Source organism: Cnephaeus nilssonii (assembly GCF_951640355.1).
Source record: "Cnephaeus nilssonii genome assembly, chromosome: 15".
NCBI lineage: Eukaryota > Metazoa > Chordata > Mammalia > Chiroptera > Vespertilionidae > Cnephaeus > Cnephaeus nilssonii.
This window is the reverse complement of record NC_137086.1, coordinates 21874079-21898434: the sequence shown is the minus strand read 5'-3', so window position 1 is coordinate 21898434 and position 24356 is coordinate 21874079. Positions and strand designations below refer to the sequence as shown.

The 24356-nt window shown below is 37.7% G+C and overlaps 1 protein-coding gene across 4 annotated transcripts in view; it reads right to left on the bottom strand.

Annotated features, from left to right (window-relative positions):
* The window catches only part of MTA3 (metastasis associated 1 family member 3), a 123143-nt gene that overhangs the window by 35839 nt on the left and 62948 nt on the right, over window positions 1-24356 (bottom strand). For all 4 annotated transcript variants that reach the window (XM_079792515.1, XM_079792516.1, XM_079792517.1 and 1 more), the window contains exon 9: window positions 11873-12061. In XM_079792515.1, coding sequence (XP_079648641.1) covers window positions 11873-12061 — 189 coding nt within the window. The remainder of the gene's footprint in view (window positions 1-11872; window positions 12062-24356) is intronic.

Here is a 24356-nt window from a genome sequence, read left to right as displayed (position 1 = left end):
CCAGGTGTCCAATCTGCAAGGAACAGAGTACACTGGGCCTCCCATTCCTGGTAACATGTCAGTTACACTAAACTCTCAGCATCATAGAATAGCAGCCATCTGTTCTCATTGAACAGACTATTATTCTAAATATGATTTGCCTTTTCTGCCTATAATGCATTAGCTAGCAAACCACCCACAGACTTATGAAAGACTTATTCCCACAAAATAATGCTTCTATCGAGGGCCCAGAACCCTCAAAAATGAAGTTTGGGTCACCCTACCAGATTAAGAACTGTGATTATTAAAAGTACTGAGGGGAAAAGAAGAGTGAGGGAAGCTGATTTTGAATGCCAACGAAGGCCTCAGAATGAGTTTCAGAAACAGAGAAAAAGAAGACCAAAGGAAGCCATCCATATTTCCTTCCTTGCTTGGTATAATTATTTCCCTTCTGCACCCCAATTCCTTTTCTATTTTTTATGAGGTCTGTGGTTGGTGATTTTACCATTATAATTTAATGTAGAAGCTACAGCTGGGTTGTGACTAAAACCAGAGGAAGACTAAACATCAACCAGAGATGCTATGACAGTAAATTTGTGCCTCCCTATTTGAAGAAATGGTACCACATTTTCCAATGATTCAGGAATAATTACTGCTGTTTAAAAGTTGATAGTGGAAGGAAGCAGGTACAGAAAGCAAGTATGGATGATGAGTAGTCAAAGGTAGCAGATATTATACATGCACTTCCAAACCACTTCTAGCTCATCTTCCTTGAAACCCTAAACTGTATTTTCCCCAGATACCCTTGAACAAAGGTGCAGACTATGTTAGCCAAGCTGACAAACCTGAATGACATTTAGATATAGAAGTACGCAACATCAAAATGAGGCTGCATGCAGGGAGATTGGATAGTTTTGCAAGAACAATGGTTGAGATATCATGTTGTTCTGGGCCATCTCTGTTGACCTTTCTGCCATTGAAGCTTGAAATCATAGATGCCAAGCAGCAAAGGGCATAGGTGTTTCCAACGTTCCTGAAAAGCATAGCATCCAACCTGGTTCTATAGTCCTCCAGAGATTCTACGAGAACTTAATATCCTACATTCCTTTCTGCTGATATTAGATACTAGTAGCCCATTTGCAGGAAGAATCCTGCAGGTGGCCGCTGCCGCCGCGTGCACTGCCGCCGCCGTTGCGGCTGCCACACCTGCACCCACGCGCCGCTGAGGCCCGCCCCGCTCCATTCTGCTCCGCCCCGCCCCGCCCCGCCCCGCCCCGCCCCGCCCGGGCTTTCCCTCTGGCAGCCACCTTGCTTTCTGCTTTTCCTCCCTCTTCCTTCTAAATTGTCTTCAGTCTTCACTCCTCCCTCCCTCGGCGTATGCAAATTAACCGCCATCTTTGTTGGGTAATTTGCATACTGGCCCTGATTGGCTAGTGGGCGTGGCTTGGGCGTAGCGAAGGTGCGGTCAATTTGCATATTACTATTTTAGTAGGCAGGATAGTGAATTCTGTACTTAGCAACTAAGAACTCTAATATAATGCATACTTTTATTCTAAACTAGGTGAGGATGAGTTTCCCTCACCCATAATCAAAAGCACTCTAATACAAAAATTGGTAAGAAGTGAAGTACTTGAAGAATAGACCCTAGAGATGTGGCATTTATTGACAGAATCAAAGTGGAGCAGAAATTGAGCAAGACTGGTGGCAGGGGCAGCAGTCTTTGTAGTGGGGTTCCTGTTAGAATACTGCCATTGTGGGGTGCTCTTGGCTTCACAAGTCCTGGCTGTGAAGCATCTAAACTTGGATCCCTGGAAACTCCTAGAGGTCTGTAAGCCTTCTAACACAGTGTAATAAATTTCTTTCTCCTTAAACTAGCTCACTCAAATGGATTCTGTCGTTTCCAATTACAGTTTGTTCAGTATCCTTTCCAACTTCCTTGCAGTTTCACTTTCCTGTAATGTAAAGATCAGAAATCCAAACATTATATTTCCAAGACTCCCTTGTGATTTATTTCTCCCAATCAGATGTACCCTATTTGTACATAAGTGTATACTAGGTATACACTTTGAAACCTAGCCTGGGGCCTACTACTTCTCCAACACTCTCAATGATTTTAGCAACAAATTTCCAAATTTATATCCCATTCTATTCATAATAGCTACTGTGTTTTTGTTATCTGGAACAGCTAGGAAATATTTTTGTTAAACTGACTTGATTGCATGAAGAAAGAAAAGACCTGGCTATTTTGAACTTTGAACTTTATAGGTTACTTTACGTATTTCAGGTTCTGTTTCTGTTTAGGATGTAGAAATCCACAGGAGAATGTCATTCCTACCCTGAAAATTGGGGGGGGGGGGGGGGGGGGGGGGGAGATACTCTACAAAAACCCTAACAATTTGTGAGTCTATCTAAAAGCTAAGGTTACAAGACAAGCAACTGAATTCCAAAATCATTCTGAAGAGACACAGGACTCATGAACTATCTTTACTTTGGCAGAGCATAAAAGAAACAGGTGACCAATAAAAATTAAGGTAAAAAGAACACAAAAAATTTACCAAAGGTCAACACTGGGCTATAACAACTGTTTAACAGAAGAAAGCTCTAGACACAAGGGGAATCCACACACACATGCCACAGATCTCCATCAGGTGTTCAGAAAGAACTGGGCCAGAGCAGGAAGCCTGAGAAAGCCCCCACTGCTGCTGATAAAATTTTTGAATCTACATAAAGAAACGAACAGGGGCAGAAATGGTAAAAAATAATAAATAAATAACAAATAAATATAAGTAAATATATCTTATATATTTATAGTTATGGGAAAAGATATTTTTTTAAATCTCTTTAAAAGATCACTGATTATCTAAAGCAAAAAATAGTGATCATAGAGTGTACAGCAACAAAAGCACAGTAATGCAAAGGAGGAACTAGAAGTACATTGTTATATAATTCTTATAATCTATGTAATCTAAGTGGTATTTGGTTGAAAGGTAGACTGTGGTACATTAAAGATGCATACTGTAAACCACTAAACAAATAAAACTAAAGTTTAATTAATAAGCTACTAGTAAAGATTAAAGGGAATCATAAAAAGTTGATCAATAAGGAGGAAAGGACAAAAAACAATAGGACAAATGGAAAACTAGTGCTCAGATGATGGATTTAAACTGATAATTATATTATGATAATTATATTAGTTTTAAACACTACAACTACAAGGCAAAGCTTGTCATATTATTTCTTTTTTAAAAATACAACTGTAGGAGAAACCAAGATGGCAGCATAGGTAAACACCTAAACTGCTGCCTCGCACAACAATTTCAAAACTACAACTAAAAGACAGAACTGACATCATCCAGAACCACAGGAAAGCTGGCTGAGTGGAAATTCTACAACTAGAAGGAAAGAGGAAAGCACACAGAGAATCAGAGGAGCTGCAAAAGGCTGAGGTACGGAGATACACGCGCAGAGAGAAAGGGCAGCTGAGTGCCTGGCTGGCTTTCTCTGGCGGGAGAGGGAAGGAAGCCCCTGACTACACTGAACCCCAGTTTCAGGCGAAACCCCGTGGACCCAGGATCATACGGGGGGGAGTCTGGACTGTCAGGTAGAGAGAAAGGCACACGGAGACTCGGAGACTCGGGGAAGACGCGGCAGGCAGGGGTCTGGAGGCTCGTGCATGCGTGCTCGCGAGTGCGCACAGAGAAGACTGACTGCTGAGGTTGCCGCTAGCTCTCCCTAGCGGAAGGGAGTCAGAAGCTCCTGACTGCACTGAACCCCAGTTCCGGGCGAGCCTGGGGGAATCTGGACTGTCAGACGGAAACTCAGGGGAGCAGCGGAAGGCAGAGGTCTGGAGGCGCGCGCACAAGGGCAGGGCTGACGGGAAGCCAAGACTGTCTGCTCAGCCCTGAGACTCCGCCCCATCCAAGCTGAGCACAGAGGCTTTTGCAATTTTGCAAGTCTGGTCCTATAAGGCTGTCTCCAGCACAGGTCTCCCGGCGTAGACACAGCTGATACACATAGCCAATTGGCCTGGAGGTCAATTCCTCCCAGTAATACCAACAACAATCAAAACTTAACCACAACAAAGCTATACACACAGACCACAAAGGGGTGCACCAAGAGTGTCCACCTCAGGTAACTGGGGAGGCTGACCCACTGGGCCATATAGGAAACCTAGCACACAAAGCTACCCTAACAACTCAGGGAAGCAGCGAAAATGCGGAGACAAAGTAACAGATCACAAACGAAAGAAATGGAGGAAAGCAAACGTCTGGATATAGAATTCAAAACCACAGTTAGAAGGTTTTTCAACCATTTCCTAGAAAAGGCCGATAAATTTAGCCAGATCCTCGAGGATATGAAAAAGGACCAACTAGAAATTAAACATACACTGACTGAAATAAAAAATATTATACAGAGACCCAACAGCAGACTAGAGAAACGTAAGAATCAAGTCAAAGATTTGAAATTCAAAGAAGCAAAAAACCCTCAACCGGAAAAGCGAAAAGAAAAAAAGAATCCAAAAAGTTGAAGATAGTGTAAGAAGCCTCTGGGACAACTTCAAACGTACCAACATCAGAATTATGGGGGTGCCAGAAGAAGAGAGAGAGCAAGATGTTGGAAACCTATCTGAAGAAATAATGACTGAAAACTTCCCCCACCTGGTGAAAGAAATAGACTTACAAGTCCAGGAAGCACAGAGAACCCCAAACAAAAGGAATCCAAAGAGGACCACACCAAGACACATCATAATTAAAATGCCAAGAGCAAAAGACAAAGAGAGAATATTAAAAGCAGCAAGAGAAAAACAGTTAATTACCTACAAGGGACCACCCATACGATTGTCAGCTGATTTCTCAACAGAAACTATGCAGGCCAGACGGGAGTGGCAAGAAATATTCAAAGTGATGAATAGCAAGAACCTACAACCAAGATTACTCTACCCAGCAAAGTTATCATTCAGACTGGAAGATCAGATAAAGAGCTTCACAGATAAGAAAAAGCTAAAGGAGTTCATCACCACCAAACCAGTATTATATGAAATGCTGAAAGGTATTAAGAAGAGGAAGAAGAAAAAAGTAAAGATAAAAATTATGAACATCAAATACATATCTATCAACAAGTGAACCTAAAAAATCAAGTGAATTAAAAATATGAGGAACAGAATAAACTGGTGAATATAATAGAATCAGGGGCATAGAAAGGGAGTGGACTGATAATTCTCAGGGGGAAAGGGATATAGGGGTGCAGGAAGAGACTAGCCAAAAATTATATACCTATGGATGAGGACAGTGGGGTGGGGGGGAGGTAAGGGCAGAGGGTGGGGTGGGAACCGAGTGGAGGGGAGTTATGGGGGAAAAAGGAGAAACTATTGTAATAATCTGAACAATAAAGATTTATTAAATTAAAAAAAATAAAAATAAAGTAACTTTTAAAAGAAAAAAAATACAACTGTATTCTGTCCACAAAAAGCCCATTTTGGACATAAATAAGATAAAAATAAAAGGATGAAAACAAGATATATCATGTAAAAAAATAAAGTTTTAGTAATTATATTACTAGAAAATAAAGTAGACTTCGCCACAGAGTATTACCATGAATAGAGAAGCATGATTTAAAGATAAAATGGTCAATTCACCATGAGAACATAACAATCCTAAATGTGCATGTACCTAATAACAGAGTTTCAACATAATTAAAGCACAAACCTAATTACAATTGAAAGGAATAATAGAAATTCCACAATTATAGCTAGAGACTTTTAATGCTGCTCTCTCAATAAGTAATAGCTCTCTCAATAAGTAATAGAACAAGTAGACAGAAAATCAGTAAGGCTTCAGAAGACTTGAACAACACTATCAATAAAATTGATCTAAGTAGCATTTACAGAACATTCCACCTAACAGCAAAATATCTATTCTTTCCAAGAGCACACAGAACATTCACCATAACAGGCTATACACTGGGTCAGAAGCAATCAAATCACAAAAATGTAAAATTTGGTTTTTACCGAATATGTTTTCTGATCAGAACAGAATTAAACTAGAATTTAGTAACAGAAAAAATATATGGGAGAAACAAAACATCAAGCCCAGACAGTGTGGTTCAGTGGCTGAGCGTCGACCTGAGAACCAGGAGGTCATGGTTTGGGGTGCGTGTGGGAGGCAACCATTCGATGTCTCTCTCTCACATTGATATTTCTTCCTTCCTCCCTTCCTTCTTCCTTCTCTCCCTCCCTCCTTTCCACTCTCTTTAAAAGAACAACAGGAAAACCCAAACCTGGCCCACTATTAACCAGACAGACTCAATACCCTACAATAATGACCTAGAAGAAGAGGCATGCTCATTTCAGAATATAAATACTGCTTAACTCAGCCTATGTTGTTTACACAGCATGTTCCATATCCACTCAAAGATAGAAGACATTAAAAAACAGCATGAAAATAAATGTCCCATTTTCAAGAAATAAATCAGACAACAGATATAGACTCCAATATGACCCAAATATTGGAAGTATCAGATATTAACACGTTAAGTGCCATGTCAGTCACCAGTAACTGACACTATACTTTCCATCCAGACGGGTCAGTCACTGGTGCAGCCAGCATACCGGTGAAATCGGATATCGCAGGCTGAACGGAAAGGAAGACAAAACAGGCTTGGCAGTTAACCTGTTAAACTATGATAATTATAACAAAGGATCCAGTTGAAAAGGTGGACAACACAAACAGATGGCGAATTTAAACACAGATAGAAAGCATAAAAAAGAATAAAGTATACATGTGAGAAAAAACATGCTATCATGTTTGAAGAATTCCTTTAACAAGTTAATCAGTTTGCTGGATATAGCTAAGAAAAGCATTAGTGTACTAGAAGATGAATCAATACAAATTATGCAAACTAACACACAAACAGAAATCTCAGCTCTAGGAAACTAAGTGAACTACAGGTAGAATAATTACAAAGAAAAACACATCCAGGCAAAATGTAGTAATAACACTACTGAAAACCAAGAGTAAAGAAAAATCTTGAACACAAAGAAAAAGAAACTTACATAAAGAGGAACTTTCTCATCAGAAACTGCATAAGCCAAATAAAACATCTTTAAAGTATTGAAAAAGAAAATAAATGAATTCTAGAAAGAATAAAATATCTTTTTAAAGGAAACAGTAAAATGTTTTTCAGGCAAAGCTGAAATAAATCATTACTAGCTAAACATATGCTACCAATAAATGATTGCATTACAAGAAATGTTTCAAATAAATGATTTAACATTCAACCTTAAAACGACACTAGGAAAAGACAAAGCACATTAGTCCAAAGCAAGCTGAAGGAAGGAAATAATAAACATAAAAACAGAAATTAATGAAACAGAAAGTCAATCAAACGAAAAGCTGGTTCTTTGCAAAGATCAATAAAATTAAGAAAGCCTTAAAGCCAGACTGATGAGGGAAAAAGAGAAGAGCTAAATCACCAGCATCAGGAGTGTGAGAGGACACATTAGCACATGTGTCCATATAAGGCCTTAAAGGGGTAATAAGTATTATGAACAACCTTATGACAGTAAACTAGACAACCTAAAGTGGATGGGAGCAAGACAGAGGAATAGGAGCTACCAGTCTTGGTTTGCCCTCCCCACCCAAAGAAAAACAAATAGTAAATAGGCAGCTATCAACAAACAAAAATAGCCCTGGGAGCGCACAAGACTCAAAATAAGAACCTACAGCAACACAGTGGAGCAATTAATGAATTTCCACACAGAAAGGATCACTGTGGAGACGGCTTAGCTGAGACAGCTTAAAATGGCTAAGAACAAAGAAGAAGGGTGGAGGCTATCAATATAAGCCATGAGGTGTGTGCCACTGAGGTTCCCAGTGACCTGCTCTACAGAGGGCCCGGCAGCCTTTGCCACTCATACAGCCCAGGACAGAATTCCTGCAGCTTTCCCAGCACAGGACTCCGCAGTGCATGCTGGCATGGACCACAGCAGCCTTCTCTGCAGGAAAGCTAGCACCTTTTGACACTGAGGTAACTAACAGCTATTGCTGCCGCTAGGAGATGCTGCTGGGTCACTCCCAGAAGACATTGCTGTGCCCCCATTCCTGGAACAGGGCTGCCAGCCCCTACCTCCAACTCTGTGCATACCCTGGACCCCAAAGTCCTGGCTGCTCCACATGTACCTGTACTTCAGACCTCAGCTCCATAGCTGTTCCACATGTGCACACATCTCAGGTACCAGAGCCATGGAAACTGGCCAGCACCCAGACCCTACACTGCTGCTACTCAAGGAGCATACATGTTCCATTCCTGGCTCCGTGACGGATCCAACTGTGTCCATGCCTCACACCAATACCACCAAAGGTCCCTCCGAAGCCAGACCCATTGCCAAGAGGGATCCCTTGGCTATGACATAGCCCCCTGAGAGAAAAGAGATCAGGAGGTTCCCCAGCAGCCATTGTCACTGAAGACTGTAATAGTCCTCACTACCACCGCAGAGACCATGGAGGACCCCTGCAATCTTTAGCAACATTGACTTCAGCTGATGGAGCTGAATGTGACCACACCACCTGACCTACTTGGGAGCCGGAAACATCAGGCCCCAATAAGCCAGTGCCCTTGCACCACCTGCTGGTGGAGGCCTTTCCCCACCAAAAGCAGTCTGTGAACTATGGAAGAGGTGACTGCTCTATCAAACCCACAGACATCAACACAAGCCCATGAGGAACATGAAAAAGTAAGGAACCATGACACCAAAGAAACACAATAATTTTCTAGTTACTGACCCCAAAGAACTGGATATCTACTCTTTGCCTGAAAGAGAATTTTAAAAATATTGTTTTAAGGAAGTTCAATAAGTTATAAGAAAGTACAGATAGACAATGCAATAAAATCAGTAAAACAATATACAAACAAAATGAGTTCAACAAAGAGACAGAATAATGAAAAGGAACCTAACAAATTCTAAAACTGAAAAATACAATTAATTAAATGAAAAATACAATGCAGAACATCAACAACAGACTTGATTAAGCAGAAAAAAAAAAGAATATGTGAACTAAAAGACAGATCATTAGAAATTATTCTGGGGGGTGGGGGGAGAAAGAGAGTGGATCCAATTAGCAGAAGGAAGGAAATAACAAAGATCAGAGCAGAAATAAATGAAGTGAAAACTATAAAATTAGAAAAGATAAATGTAACTAGGAGCTATTTTTTAGAAAAGATAAAACAAAACTGACAAAACCTTTAGCTAGACTAAGAAAAAAAAAAGAAGACCCAAATACAAAAGCTTATGTTAAGAGACTATTATGAACAAGTATATGCCAACAAATTAGATGGCATATACTAGAAAAAATGGATAAACTCCTAGAAACATAAAACTACCCAGACTGAATCATGAAGAAATAGAAAATCGGAATAGATTATAATTAATAAGGAGATCTAATCAGGGATCAAAAACCTCTGATCAAAGAAAATCCCAGGACCAGATGTCTTTGCTGGTGAATTCCATCAAACATTTAATGAAGAATTAATGCCAAGTCTTTTTTACATCCTCGCCAACACTTGTTATCTGTTGTCTTTTTTAAAATAGTTGTACTAACAGGTATGAGGTGATATTTCATTGTGGTTTTGATTTGTATTTCCCTAATGATTAGTGATGTTGAGTACTTTTCATGTACTTGTCTTTCACCACCGAATATGATATTAGTTGTGGGCTTGTCATATATGGTCTTCAGGTTTATGTGTTACTATTACCCGTATTAGGGGGTGGAGATGAATAATTAGTTTAAAAACACTCCAAACTACAAAAAAAAACCCCACCTTAAACCCTGTGGGCAGTCAGCCTTCTGGTATTATATATTCATAATATATATATATATATTTTTTTTTCATATATTATCATATATTCATATATTATCATATATTCATTTTATATATATTTTTGACTTTTTACAGAGAGGAAGGCAGAGGGAGAGGGATAGAGAGCCAGAAACATCGATGAGAGAGAAACATCCATTCAGCTACCTCCTGCACACTCCCTACTGGGGATATGTCCACAACCAAGGTACGTACCCTTGACCGGAATCGAACCTGAGACCCTTCAGTCCGCAGGCCGACACTCTATCCACTGAGCCAAACCGGTTAGGGCTGGTATCATATATTCTTTAAGGTTTTTGACACTGGTGGAAAATTTCAGTCTCCAAAATACTACAAATCAACAAGCAATCTAACTACCCTCAGCAAAAACTAATATATACCATAATGCAAATTTACAAGAATTTTGTTAGATGTTGAAGGTAACAAAAACCATCTAACAGCATTATTACTGTCATACTCATTTTCACACAGTTCTTTTATCTTATATCAATGTCAGCCTCTGTGTCTGAGTATATTGCACCAAGCTACTCTTCAGAGAGTTACTTCCTAGTCCTGTGTTAGGTGCCTGGGAGTGCTGTCTGCAAGTTTCATAAATCATGTATACTTATCCATTTGCTGTTTTCTCCCTTTACCATAAGAGATCCAGCTGACATGCCAGTTAACTCTGTGAAGCCATTTCTGATTTGACTGGCACAACTGATAGTTCCCCTCCCAATACCCCATAATACTTGTTCATACTGCTGACAGAAATAACTATATTTCATTTTAGTTGGTGTATGTGCTTCAGTCACTTGATGCTGACTATGAACTCATTCCCTGAAGTAACGTTATGTTTCTGTTGCATGCCTAGTGCCTACCTGAAGGCCTGGCATGCTGCAGATGCTCAACAGACATTTACTGAATTGAAATGGGTCCAGAAGAATTACTAGGACATAAAATGAGCATGTCACACTCAGTGCAGGGAAAGTAGTTTCACTTTAATGTTTCTCATCTTCCATTCCTTTGTCAGACCTGTGGATTTTGTTCTTTAGGGGGCTTTGTTTTTGTGGTTTCTATTTAGTGGTATGGTACATTAATAGTACCATAGTAATAACATCACACTGGTGCATTATTCTGACCATCTGAAGCTAAATGCCACCAATGCATTTTAAATCCTCACCTGCACCTCCTATAAATTGAAATCATGACATATAACAATCTGGGTATGAATGAAGTTTTGCCAGAAGAACAAATGTTAGTGACACTAACAGCTTTAATTATCATGTTTGGAATTTAATGTATCCATATTGATAGTAATAATTTTTCTTAAGGAATAATTCAGACAAAAATTCAACAACATAAAAGGCAGGATATTAACTCGCATCAAATACTTCATAGTCTATAAAGATTCTATTTTCATAATTTTTTATAAAGAACGGCTGCTATAGAAATCTATTTATATACTTCTCAAATGGAAATTTCTCCATTTCAAAGAGACTATAAACTTAATTAGAGCAATTCCACAAAGACAGAAGGAACTACATAATAGGAGAAAAGACTATCTAATATTTAAAGGGCAAATTAGATACTGCATATCATTAAGAGGAGTCAAAGATAGAAAGCCTATAAAGCAAATTCTCCTCCTCTGCTTTATAGGTTGTTTCCACATTAAAGGTCCACATCAAAATTTTAGGCTCAACAATTAGTCAGACAACTAGAAAAACACTGAAGGTCTAAAGGAGGGCAACAAGCTTAAGAGGCAGGACTTAGATATATTTAGTACAAATGGTTAGACATATTTTAAACTTAGACCTCAGAAAGGTGAAGAGGATGAATTCATACTGCCAAGGTTTACAGCAAGAACTTAAGGCCTCCTGGTCTTATTCACAATTACTTCCCAGAATAAATGTCAATTTCTCCCTTTATAATATTGGCCTTCATTCTGTGTTGAGCAGATAAAAATTACTAAGTCACAGATTTCTAAAACAAATAAAATATCCCCAACCTCAACATTTTATATCACTCACAATTTTCTACTTACAAAGTCTTGACGTATATCATTGAAGTCTTTGCCATATTTTTCCAGTGCCTCTTCAAACAAAGTAGCTTCAGAGGCTGACCATTCTTCCATTTCATCTCTGCATAAAACAGGTCCTCCAAGTGGCACTAAGACACTTATTGCACTGCTCAAGTCATAGCTGTGTCTATATAATGTATCCATAGCATGAAACTAAAGAAAACAAACAAAATGGAGAGAAAAGATCAGGCATAAATGCAAACCTCCTAGATTATTTAAGAACAGATACTGAAGTACATTATGTACTTAATTAACAACCATATACTGAGGTAGTATTTTCTCACAAAATTAAGAAAAATTTGAACAACAGATTACTTAACAATTATTTAAAATATCATTTACTGCTTTAAGAAAATGTTGATTTGTGCCTTTTAAGGTGTGTATTTTTTTAAATAAATTCAATTATTATAGCAACCTAACTATGGATATCCAGGACCTCCAGGCATTAAATTGGAAATCCTGTATGTTTCATCATCCTCTCTGTTAAAAATGCCAAAGTCACTTCAGCTACCATACAAGCTAGCACAGCCTTCCTGAAGAAGATCCTAAAAAATAGATCATGTTGCCTGGCCAGCATGGCTCAGTGGTTGAGCGTCTACGTATGAACCAGGAGTTCACGGTTTGATTCCCAGTCAGGGCACATGCCCGGCATGCAGGTTCTATCCCCAGTGTGGGATGTGCAGGAGGCAGATGATCAACGATTCTCTTTCATCATTGATGTTTCTATCTCTCTCTGAAATCAATAAAAAATATATCAATGGGGGGGGGGATCATATGTCAGAGAGTGAGAAAAAAATTTCTTAGATTGGATTAAGAAAATAATGAACTAAGAAAGGAGAAATAGAAAGAAATAAATGGAACTGAGAATGAATGATAGTAAGACAAAACAAAATTACACATCTGTATAAAACAAACCAAACAAAAATACTTATCCATGTTAAGAGTTAACTTGGTTGACATTTTTAAGACATATATATTTCAAGGAAGAGTGATTTGAAGAATAATTTGAAAGGAGAAAAGATAGGTTACAATAATATAACTGGCTTTTTGCAAAAGTACCTTGGGTGTAATATTTTCCTCCTATCAGGAGAGAATAAACTAGGTTCCAAAACTTCAAAACTTTTAAGTTTTGAAAAACTTGGTGGTTTTTTTTACTGGAGAGAAGGAGATTCATCCACAACATGTATGCCCATTTGTATACAGGAAAACTGCAAAATAGGACAACTGGTTCTGCTTCTGGATAAGCATGTAGGTGTGGTGCAGGTCTGGCCGACAAGGTGATCAAATCTTGTCAAGTAAGAACTAGTTCTGTTTTAACTTTCTGACACATGAAAGCCAAGTCTTGCACCTTTTTTTTTTTACATGAAATATCTTCAGATATTTATTTAAAATTTCATAAATGGGGAGGTGTCATATCTACGTGACAAATGTCTTAAAATTTAATTTATAAGTTATCCCTAAATATCTGGTAGGGGGCAGTAGAGAGTTCTCTCTTAGTACAAGAGCATAAAATAAGCTCAAATATCAACTACCATCTGTTAAAGAGTAAAATATTATTAGCAAAAGTATACATTAAACTATGTATTTATACTGTGATATATTAAGACACTGAATAAGAGTATTGAATATAAATTTGTTGACATAGCTAAAGGCAGGATGTAGGACACATAGACATGTTTAAATACAGTAACTAACTGCTTTAACAAGGCTTAGCATCTTACTTAAACCATTGGACTACGTTTACACAATGGAATACTACGCTGCTATAAGAAAGAAAGAACTCTTACCATTTGCAACAGCATGGGATGGACCTGGAGAGTATTATGCTAAGCGAAATAAGCCAGTCAGAAAAAGGTAAGTATCACATGATCTCACTCATTTGTGGAATATAATGAACAACATAAACTGATGAACAAAAATAGATCCACAGACACAGAATCATTGAACAGACCACCAAATCTCAGAGAGAAGGTAGGGGCGTGTGGGTGGGGGATAAAAGATCAACTTGTATGCATAACCAATGGACACAGACAATGGGAGTGGGGAGTGAAGGCCGGGGCTGGGAGTCGGGGGCAGGCTGGGAGAGGACAATGGGGGGAGAAAAGAGAACATATGTGATACTTTCAACAACAAAGAATTTTTTTAAAGAAAATAAATAAACCATCGCAGTTAAATAAGCAATCTAAACTGCAAAAAAAGAAAAAGAAAAATAGCCTGGCCAGTGGTTGAGTGTTGACCCATGAACCAGGAGGCCACGGTTCAATTCCCCTTCGGGGCACATGCCTGAATTTCAGGCTCAATCCCCAGTTGGGGGTGTGCAGGAAGCAGCCAATGCTGACTCTCTCTCATCATTGATGTTTCTCTCTCTCTCTCTCTCCCTTTCTCTTCCACTCTCTGAAATCAATAAAAACATATATTTTTAGAAATAAATTTAACGACGAGTTAAAAGATCTGTACTCAGAAAATTATAAGACACTGAAGAAAGAAACTGAAGAATACACAAATAAGTGGAAGCATATACTGTGCTGATGCACTGGAAGAATTAACATTGTTAAAATGACCATACTTACCCAAGCAATTAATAGATTCAACACAATTCCTATCAAAATACCAATGATATATTCACAGAAATACAACAAATAATCCAAAATTGTATATGGAACCACAAAAGACACTGGATAGCCACATCAATCTTGAGAAAAATGAACAAAGTTGGAGGAATCACACTACCTGATATCAAACTACACTACAAGGCTACATATAATCAAAACAGCATGATTCAGGCATACAAGACAAATTAATGGAACAGAATAAAGAGTCAGACATAATTATTTGATCAATTAACACTTTATAAAGGAGGCAATAACATACAATGGAATCAAGACAGTCTATTCAGTAAATGGTGTTAGGGAAAGTGGAAAGATACATGCGAAAAAATTAAACTAGAGACCACCTTCTTACACCATATACAAGAATAAACTCAAAATGGATTAAAGACTTAAATGTAAGACTCAATACCATAAAAATCCTACAAGAAAACACAGGCAGTAAAATCTCTGACATTTCTCTTAGTAATATTTTTTTTTATATATTTCCTCGGACAAAAGAAACAAAAGAAAAAAATAAACAAATGGTACTACGTCAAATAAAACGTTTTTGTACAGCAAAGGAAACCATCAACAAAATGAAAAGACAACCCACTGAATGGGAGAACATATTCCCCAATGATACATCTGACAATGGGTTAATATCCAAAATTATAAAGAATTCAAAAAACTCAATACCAGAAAAAAAACCCCCACAAAAACAACAACAATCTAATTAAAAAATAACCAGAGAACCTCAATAGATATTTCTCCATAAAGGGCATAGAGATGATCAATAGACATATGAAAAGGTGCTCGATGTCACTAATCATCAGAGAAATGCAAATTAAAATCAGAAAGAAATATCACCTCACACCTGTCTGAATGACTATCATCAATAATTCAACAAATAACAAGTGTTGGCTAAGATGTGGAGAAAAGGGAATCCTCGTGCATTGTTTGTGGAATTGTAAATTGGTACAGCCATTTTGGAAAACAGTATGGAGGCTCCTAAAAAAATTAAAAATAGGACAAACTTATGACCCAGCTACTTCACTTTGGGATATTTATCTGAAAAAATCCAAATCACCAACTCGAAAATATATATGCATCCCTATGTTCATTGCAGCATTATTTACAATAGCCAAAATAGCACAAGTCATCAATGGACAACTGGAAAAGAAGATGTGGCACATGCCCAGCCAATATGGCTCAGTGGTTGAGAATCAACCCATGAACCAAGCGGTCACTAGTTTGATTCCAGTCAGGATACATGCCTGGGTTGTGGGCTCGATCCCCAGGAGGGTGGGTGCAGGAGCTAGCTGATCGATGTTTCTCTCTCATTGATGTTTCTATCTCTCTATCACTCTTCCCTTCCTCGCTCTCTAATAATCAATAAAAAGTATTTTTTAATTATAAAAAAAGAGAGAAGATGCGTAAATATATTTAATGGAATATTACTCAGACATAAAAAAGAATGAAATCTTACCATTTATGACAACATGGATGGACCGAGAGTATTATGCTAAGTGAAGTTAAGGCAGATAAGAACAAATACTATATGATTTCACTTATAAGTGAAATCTAAAAAATAAATGAACAAACAAAACAGAAAAAGACTCATAGATACAGAGAACAAACTGATAGTTGCCAGGTAGGAGGGGGTTAGGGAGAGTTGGGTGAAAAAGGTGAAGGAATTAAGAAGTACAAATTGGTAGTTATGAAATAGTCATGTGGATGTAAAGTATAGCACAGGGAATACAGTCAATAATATTGTAATAACTGTGTTTGGTACCAGGTGGGTACTAGACTTACTGGGGGAATCACTTTGTAAATTATATACATATCTAATCACTATGCTGTACACCTGAAACCATCAATTTCCTAGTTATAATCACAGCTAAGACCACTGACCACGTATAGTCTTTTGCTATGTGTCCCAGTCGTAGAATAATAACCTCAACTTTCAAGTAAATTTCTTCTCATTCTTCTGTAGCAGGGGTTACAAAAATTGTTAGAATTAATCTTTATTTTTTGCTTGTGCTCTGCAAACTCCAGCATCCCTGAAACTAAATGATTATTGTTTCTGGATATATGACTTATGAAAATGAAAAGTTCAATAGCATTTATTGATTCCTTCAAGTAATAATGTATTTTCATAAATTATTATTTTGTTATTTTTTTAATCCTCACCAGAGGGTATGTTTAGAGAAAGGAAGTGGGGAGGCAGGGGAGACAAAGAGAGAGAGAGAGAAATACCAGTTTGACAGTGACACATCGATTGGTTGTCTCCCATACCACCAGGAATGGAACCTCAACCTAGATATGTTCCTGACTGGGAATCGAACCTTCAACCTTTTTGTGTATGGGACAACAAGCCAACCAACCAAACCACCCAGCCAGGGCCATAAGTGATTATTTTAACCCTTTGCACTCGCTTGCTTTTTTCTCGATTCCTTTATTCTACTTGGGATTTAATTTTTTAAATACCCCAGATTTTACAAAGCGCAGCAGTAGAATAAAAAACTGGAGTTTCTTTTCATACAAACTTATTTATTTGGATTTTTTTATATTTCAAATTATTGATACATTCAATACAATTGGACATACAAGCTGCTACCGATGCTAACCGTGTCGAGTCACACTCGACATCCGAGTGCAAAAGGTTAAAAACTCCTATATAATAAAAGGCTAATATGCAAATTGACTGAAGGGCGGAACAACCCATCACTATGACGCTCACTGACCACCAGGGGGCAGAAGCTCAACGCAGGAGCTGTCCCCTGGTGGTCAGTGCGCTCCCACAGGGGGAGCACCGCTCAGCCAGAAGCTGGGCTCACGGCTGGCGAGCACAGTGGCGGTGGCAGGAGCCTCTCCCACCTCCATGGCAGCACTAAGGAGCCATCTGTCGGACATCCCCTGAGGGCTCCGGGACTGCGAGAGGGCACAGGTCGAGCTGAAGGACCCTCCCTCCCACCCCAAGTGCATGAATTTTGTGCACTGGGCCTCTAGTACTTATAATGAGTAACAAAACTAAAAAAGATTAAATGGTACTCAAAATCAATAATTATACAAATTAATTATGTTGCTGAGATTCCTTAGGAAGTAGAAGTAATTTTTATAATTAACGAGTGCTATGAAACCAGAAGTGACAGAATTAAATGAGTTTTTCTCAACTGATATTATACCAACCACTCAAAGCATAAATGGATTTTCTGTCTTTTGTTCACGTTAGATGAATGAAAATGCTCTTCTTATAGTCACCTTTAAAACTGATAATGAGCTATTATCTAATAAGACTTCAAAGAACCAATATACTTTCTCAACCTTTCTAAATGGTTATGACCAAAATCTCAATTGATTACAGAGTGGTTGTGTTACTAAACTGTGAAATAAGCGTTTGCTTTTGGAAGACTAGCTCCTGTATTGTGCCACAACTCAAATGGGAAGAATGGAGCAGACTCACAGCTTACTGGGAGCTATGAAACCTCCAAAACCCACATTTATTCCATAGCTTAGAAGAGAGTGCAATAATCATCAGTATATGTACAAAATAAACATTCCCGTCAGGCACATGCACTGTGGAATTCCTAGGGAACAATTCTGTTGAAATCGATAACTAACTTCACAAAGGAAAGCAGATCACATTATTTGCTTGGAGTTCCTATTATTAACTCCATCTTTCTGGCACAGATAGCAGTTTCTTTTTTTAAATTTGTCTTTATTGTTGAAAGTATTACAAGTGTCCCCCTTTTTTTCCATTGACCCCCTCTACTCCAGACCCTCCCCTTCAGCATAGCAGTTTCTTTTTAATAGATTTTTTATTGTCTAATCTTACACTGAAAATGTATTCGTAACACATGGAAGACACTTTCTATAATAGAAGAGACAAAGCCCAGTAGCAAAGATTCACAGAAGTAAGCTAAAAAAAGACATAGGAATTTGACATATAACCAATGACTATGGTTTATCAGTAAGATAACAAAAAGCTAGACATACATACTAGAGAACATACTGGCTGATTCCATTTATATGGACTTTGAGAAAAGTAACAATTAATTGATAGTGAGATAAGTATGACAGTTATTACTTCAGAAGGGAAGTGGGGGACACTGATAGGAGAGGGGTGTGAGAAACCTTTTTGGGATTCAGGATGTGTTTTTTTTTAATCTACACCTGGTGGTTACATGTATATATATGTAAAAATGTATAAGGTGTGTACCTAAAATATATGATACTTAATAACACTTTATTGTATATATAGCTTAGTTTAAAATAAAAGAACTTAAAAACGAAACATAAAAAATTGAATCTTCCCTCCAGATAAATACAAAGTTGCCATCTTTTCAATAGCTATACAAATAACATACAAGATCCATTCAAATATATATTTTAAAAATCATAAGAACAAGCTGTTTTCTTTGCCTAATAGCAGTGAAGGTGTTGTCACATTTCATCTCATTCATAACAGATGGAGATGACAAATAGAAATATTTTAAGAGAAAGACTGACAATTAAATCCTGGCAGTGAAATTCTCATCTTTTGTTCATTAAGCAGAATCACACTATGGTAGACTAGGTTATTCTTTAGCAAATATTCACTTCCTCCCCTGGACCTCCATTGGAGGGTATTCTTCTACTCCACTGAAGTTGGATCTGGACATGTGACTTGACTGGCCAATAGGATGTTTAGACATGTGACTTAACAGAGCCCTGAATGTGTTTTTACATTTGGACTTGCCCTCTTGTGCTACTGACTTTTGTCAACAGAAGAAGACACATGAAGGAGATCTGGTCACAACCTGTAGCTTGGCACCTATATCAGCCCAGTCTAGTTCAGCAGAATCCTAGACAAAGAGTGTACAAAAAAACCCAATGCTTGTTGTTATAAGCCACTGAAATTCTGGGCAGCATAATGGATACTGTGTTTTCCCTTTGAAAATAAAGAACTTATTTAGCCAGTGCTAGAAGTGCTGTAAACAGACAGCCCTCAGCTGTTGGTCCTCTTTGAAATGATCTCAATTTAAGAAAGATGCATCACCCAAGGCCATGCTCTCTTCTTAGGACAGCCTGCAACCAATGATTCAGGAGTGTCAAGGCCTAGACCTCCACACTGATTTGGGAGCAACCCATGGAGTCACCTGAGGCCTTCATTCACATTGCACCATATAGTCCACCTACTCCCTCTATTCAATCCTGCCAAGTACTTACCCCAGGGGTCCTCCCTAATAAATTTCCTGCACGCAAATCTCCACCTCAAGGTCTGTTTCCCAGGAACCCAACCTGTATCATGTAACATTATTTTGACGACGGCTGATACACATAATAGTCAATCAGTTGATTTTGATTTTCTGTATTGTGTGTCTATTTATTTTTGTTCTTTACTATTTTCTTTGTTTTATATTTCTCTGGGTTTACTCTGGTATTCTTATTCCAGACATTTAAGACCAATTTTTAACCCACTAATTTTATTAGTCTACTTCAGGGGTCCTTAAACTTTTTAAACAGGGGGCCAGTTCTCTGTCCCTCAGACCGTTGGAGGGCCGGACTATAGTTTAAAAAAAAAAACTATGAACAAATTCCTATGCACACTGCACATATCTTATTTTGAAGTAAAAAAACAAAACGGCAAAAACACCTGCATGTGGCCCGCGGGCCGTAGTTTGAGGATGCCTGGTCTACTTAATCAATATTTAAGATTATAAATACTATAACCACAGTACAATAGTCAGATTCAGGAAATGAATATTGCTATGGTACCATTATGTAATCTAAAGGCTTTAGTCCGGTTTGCTAGTTGTCTCAGTAATGTCCTTTATAACAAAAGAAACAATTTTTTTCTGGTTTAAGGTCTACTTGAGAATCATTTATTGCATTTAGTAGTCATATCTCTTCAATTTACTTCAATCCTGAAGGAACAGTTCCTTGTTCTGTCTTTCATAATCGTGGCATTTTGAAAAGTACAGGCCATTATAATTGTTGTTGTTGTTATTATTATTGAATGTTCCTCAATTTGGGTTGTGGTTGTAATTAAAATAAGATTTTATCCAACTTAAGATCATTTTGGTCAGTTATGTCAGTCTAGGAGATTTTTCCTAAGTTTCAAATTTCTCAACAGTTATTTATTTATTTATTTATTTATTTATTTATTTATTTATTTATTTATTTATTTTATTGATTTCAGAGAGGAAGGGGGAGAGAGAGAGACAGAAACATCAGTGATGAGAGAGAATAACTGATCTGCTACCTCTTGCATGCCACACACTGGGGGTTGAGCCCACAACCTAGGCATGTACACTGACCAGTAATTGAACCAGGCCACGCCCCCCACCAGTGCACAAATCCTGTGTGTGTGTGTGTGTGTGAGAGAGAGAGAGAGAGAGAGAGAGAGAGAGAGAGAGAGAGAGAATGATAAAGAAAATGTACTAAATGTTAACATTTGGGGAGCTGGGTGAAGGAAATATAGGAAATCTCAGTGCTACTTTTATATTATCTCAAAATACAAAGATAAGTTTTAAAAACTATAAACCCACACCTTCATTTACTCACACTTATAAATCCACATCTCTTAACCACTAACCCTAGACAAAGAACTTAAAAACAATTTTCATTATATTTCTCCACAGCTCAGATCTACAGTGATTTTTCTGATGCTTCTTAAATTCACGGGAGAAAAAGTAGGCTGAAAGTCTACATATACCAAAAAGAAAAAGTAATTTAAGCTTAAATTTGAAAGAAAAGGATGGAAAATATACCTTAACACACAAAAACAATTATCTGAGGACAATTTGCAGTATTTTTAAGCTCATTTAGTATTATTTTAATGATAATCAGACAAAAAGAAGTGTGTGTAATGTAGAATATTACTGCCTTAATGAAGTATTTAGAAGGAAAATTTCATGTTGCATATTTTTTACTGCAATGATAATCCATTAGTTCTAATTGTACAGCTTTGCTTATGAGATGGTACTCATAAGCAAATTGACTTTTTAAAAAATTACATGAATTCTCACTTTATCAATTTTATATTCATTTTGAAGACTAGATTTCTGGTGTACTAGTAAGTTAATGCCTAAAATGTTAACCAAAAGATTTATATATTCTACTGAGTACAATTTCTTTAAATAATGTGATGACTGTGATTTTCAAGCTCTCTTCAAATCTCCAGTATCCTCAAGGTCCTAAATGAAAAGTATGATTTGAATAAGACTCACAAAGAGAATCACGCGCAAGATTGATGGCTACCATTTTTATAAAGGTTAATATCTGATACTAGGATTATTATTGGTTAAATCAACTTCCTCTTTTTTCTAAGTTTTTTCTTGATGGGAAATTTTTTACTATAAAAATTATACCTGTTGTAATGAGAAATTATAGAGTGATATTCTTGTAACAATCATACTTAAAACGTGGTTAATAATGGCCTAATGACCATATTCAAATGTGATAATTACTACAATGACAGTAAAAATGGCATCACAAAGTCCCTTATAATGCTACAAAATCAGAAGTAAAGGAGACTCAACAAAGATTGTGGGGGAAATGCATCACTGTCGTCGTCGTCGTCATCATCATCATCATCTCAACAATAATAACTAATATTTATTGAGCTCTTACATGGTACCAGACACTGTTTAAATTATTTACAAGCATTATCTCATTTAATCCTCAAGCTGATGCTACATAGTAACTCAGAGACAGACCCTTCTGGAAGTTGGAGAAAGGGTGCCAAAGGTCTTGTTCAGGACATTGAGACATCGCCTGCTTTCTCTCCCAGTGAGGACAGGGCCTGAAATGGGGTTTCAAGAGGCATAAAAGCCCAGTGTTTGTGAATACTACCTTAAGTGAAGGATATAAACTGTTGATTCTAATTTCTTCTGGTATGTTGATGGAAGCTCAAAAAGACTTGTGACACAGCTATAAATCAGATATCTTCCATCCAGTCTGGACAGCCAATGTCACAGAGAGTTCTATGCCCCTCAGGGAACCTAGAGCCCAGGAAAATCAGCCCTAAGGCATGTTCTGGAGAGCTACTACAGTTCCATCAAGTTCTATATGCTTGGATACACTTATTAGCAACTTACAGAGGTATGTCTATAATATCTCTTCTTGTCAGACCATGACCCCTGAAGCAGGGTGGATAGGTTGCATTATTATTTCCATTGCAGATGATGAAACAGACACAGGGAGGTTAAGTCACTTGCATAAGACTATATGGATCATAAGCTACAGTTCCAGGGGAGGAAAACCATAGAATCATAAAAGTGTATCCATTTGCATACAGTTCCAGGGGAGGAAAACCACAGAATCATAAAAGGGTATCCATTTGCATAAGTCAGACCATTATTCACAACAGCCAAAGCAATCCAAGTTGTTGGTTTTTTTTTTAAATATATTTTATTGATTTTTTACAGAGAGGAAGGGAAAGGGATAGAGAGTCAGAAACATCGATGGGAGAGAGACATCGATCAGCTGCTTCCTGCACACCCCCCACCGGGGATGTGCCCGCAACCAAGGTACATGCCCTTTACCGGAATCGAACCTGGGACCCCTCAGTCCGCAGGCCGACGCTCTATCCACTGAGCCAAACCGGTTAGGGCAAGCAATCCAAGTTTTTATTGATGGGTGAATGGATAAACAATATGTGATGCACACATACAATGCAATATTATTATTTAGCCTTAAAAAGAAAAGAAATGCTGACACATACTACAAAATGGATTAAACTTAACTAAATGACATTAATTAAGTGAAATAAGCATGTCATGAAAGGGCAAATAATGTATGGTTCCACTTATATGAGGTATCTACAATAGTCAAATTCATAGAGACAAGAAGTAAAATTATGGTTGCCAAGGGCTAGGGAACAGGCAATGGGGAGTTACTATTTAATGTGTACAGAGTTTCAGCTAATGAAAAGTTCTGTAGATGGTTGGTGCTGATGGCTGGTTGTACAACAATGTGGCTACTTAATGCCAGAGAACAGTATACTTACAAATGGTTAAAATGATAAATTTTACTGGTATGTTGTATATATTTTACTACAATTTTTAATCAAGTTTTTCCTACTTAAATTTTTGTATGACTCCTGGTCTTCAGATTGTGTGTATAGCTCTGATGATACAATATTAGAACTCAAATATATATCATCTTAGTGATGAGATGCACTCAGTAAAAGATTACAACAATGGAACAGAAATAATATACTCCAATGACCTATTTTTAAAAAAATCTGTCCCAGAAATAGAAATTAAGTTGTTCATTCTCAAATACTTACTGAACACCTAGTGTACTAGTATATGCCAGGGAAAATGTTTGTTGCTAGGGATTCAACAATGAGGAAAAACAGATTATTTATACATTAATGAATATTACAAGGTGACATGTGGGGAATGGGAAGGAGAAAACAGACATTAAGCAGATAATACAAAAATGAGAGTTTAATTATAAACAACTAACATGGAGGAACACAGTTGGTTCTCTGCATGAGCACATCACAAAGTAGCCTGCCCCAGACTGATGGATTAGACAAGATTTGAAAGAAGACTGAGAGTTACCTAGGTGGGGCTATGAGAGTATTCAGGTAAAGAGAACTGGACATGCAAAGGTCTTGTAACAGGAGGCAAACCATGGAACCAAAGGAAGGATACAGCCTGGCTAGAGGCCAGAGAACACAGAGGAAAGTGTGGGCAAGGGACTGCAGGAACAGGCCAGACAAAATCCCCTAGTCTTGTCGCCTGGTGGTTGTTATTTTTTCACCCTAAATGCAATCAAAAGCCACTGAAAGGATATAAGATGGGAGACGGCAAAATCAAAGTTGCATTTTTAAAAGATCACACATAGTATCGGAATTAGAGAGGTTT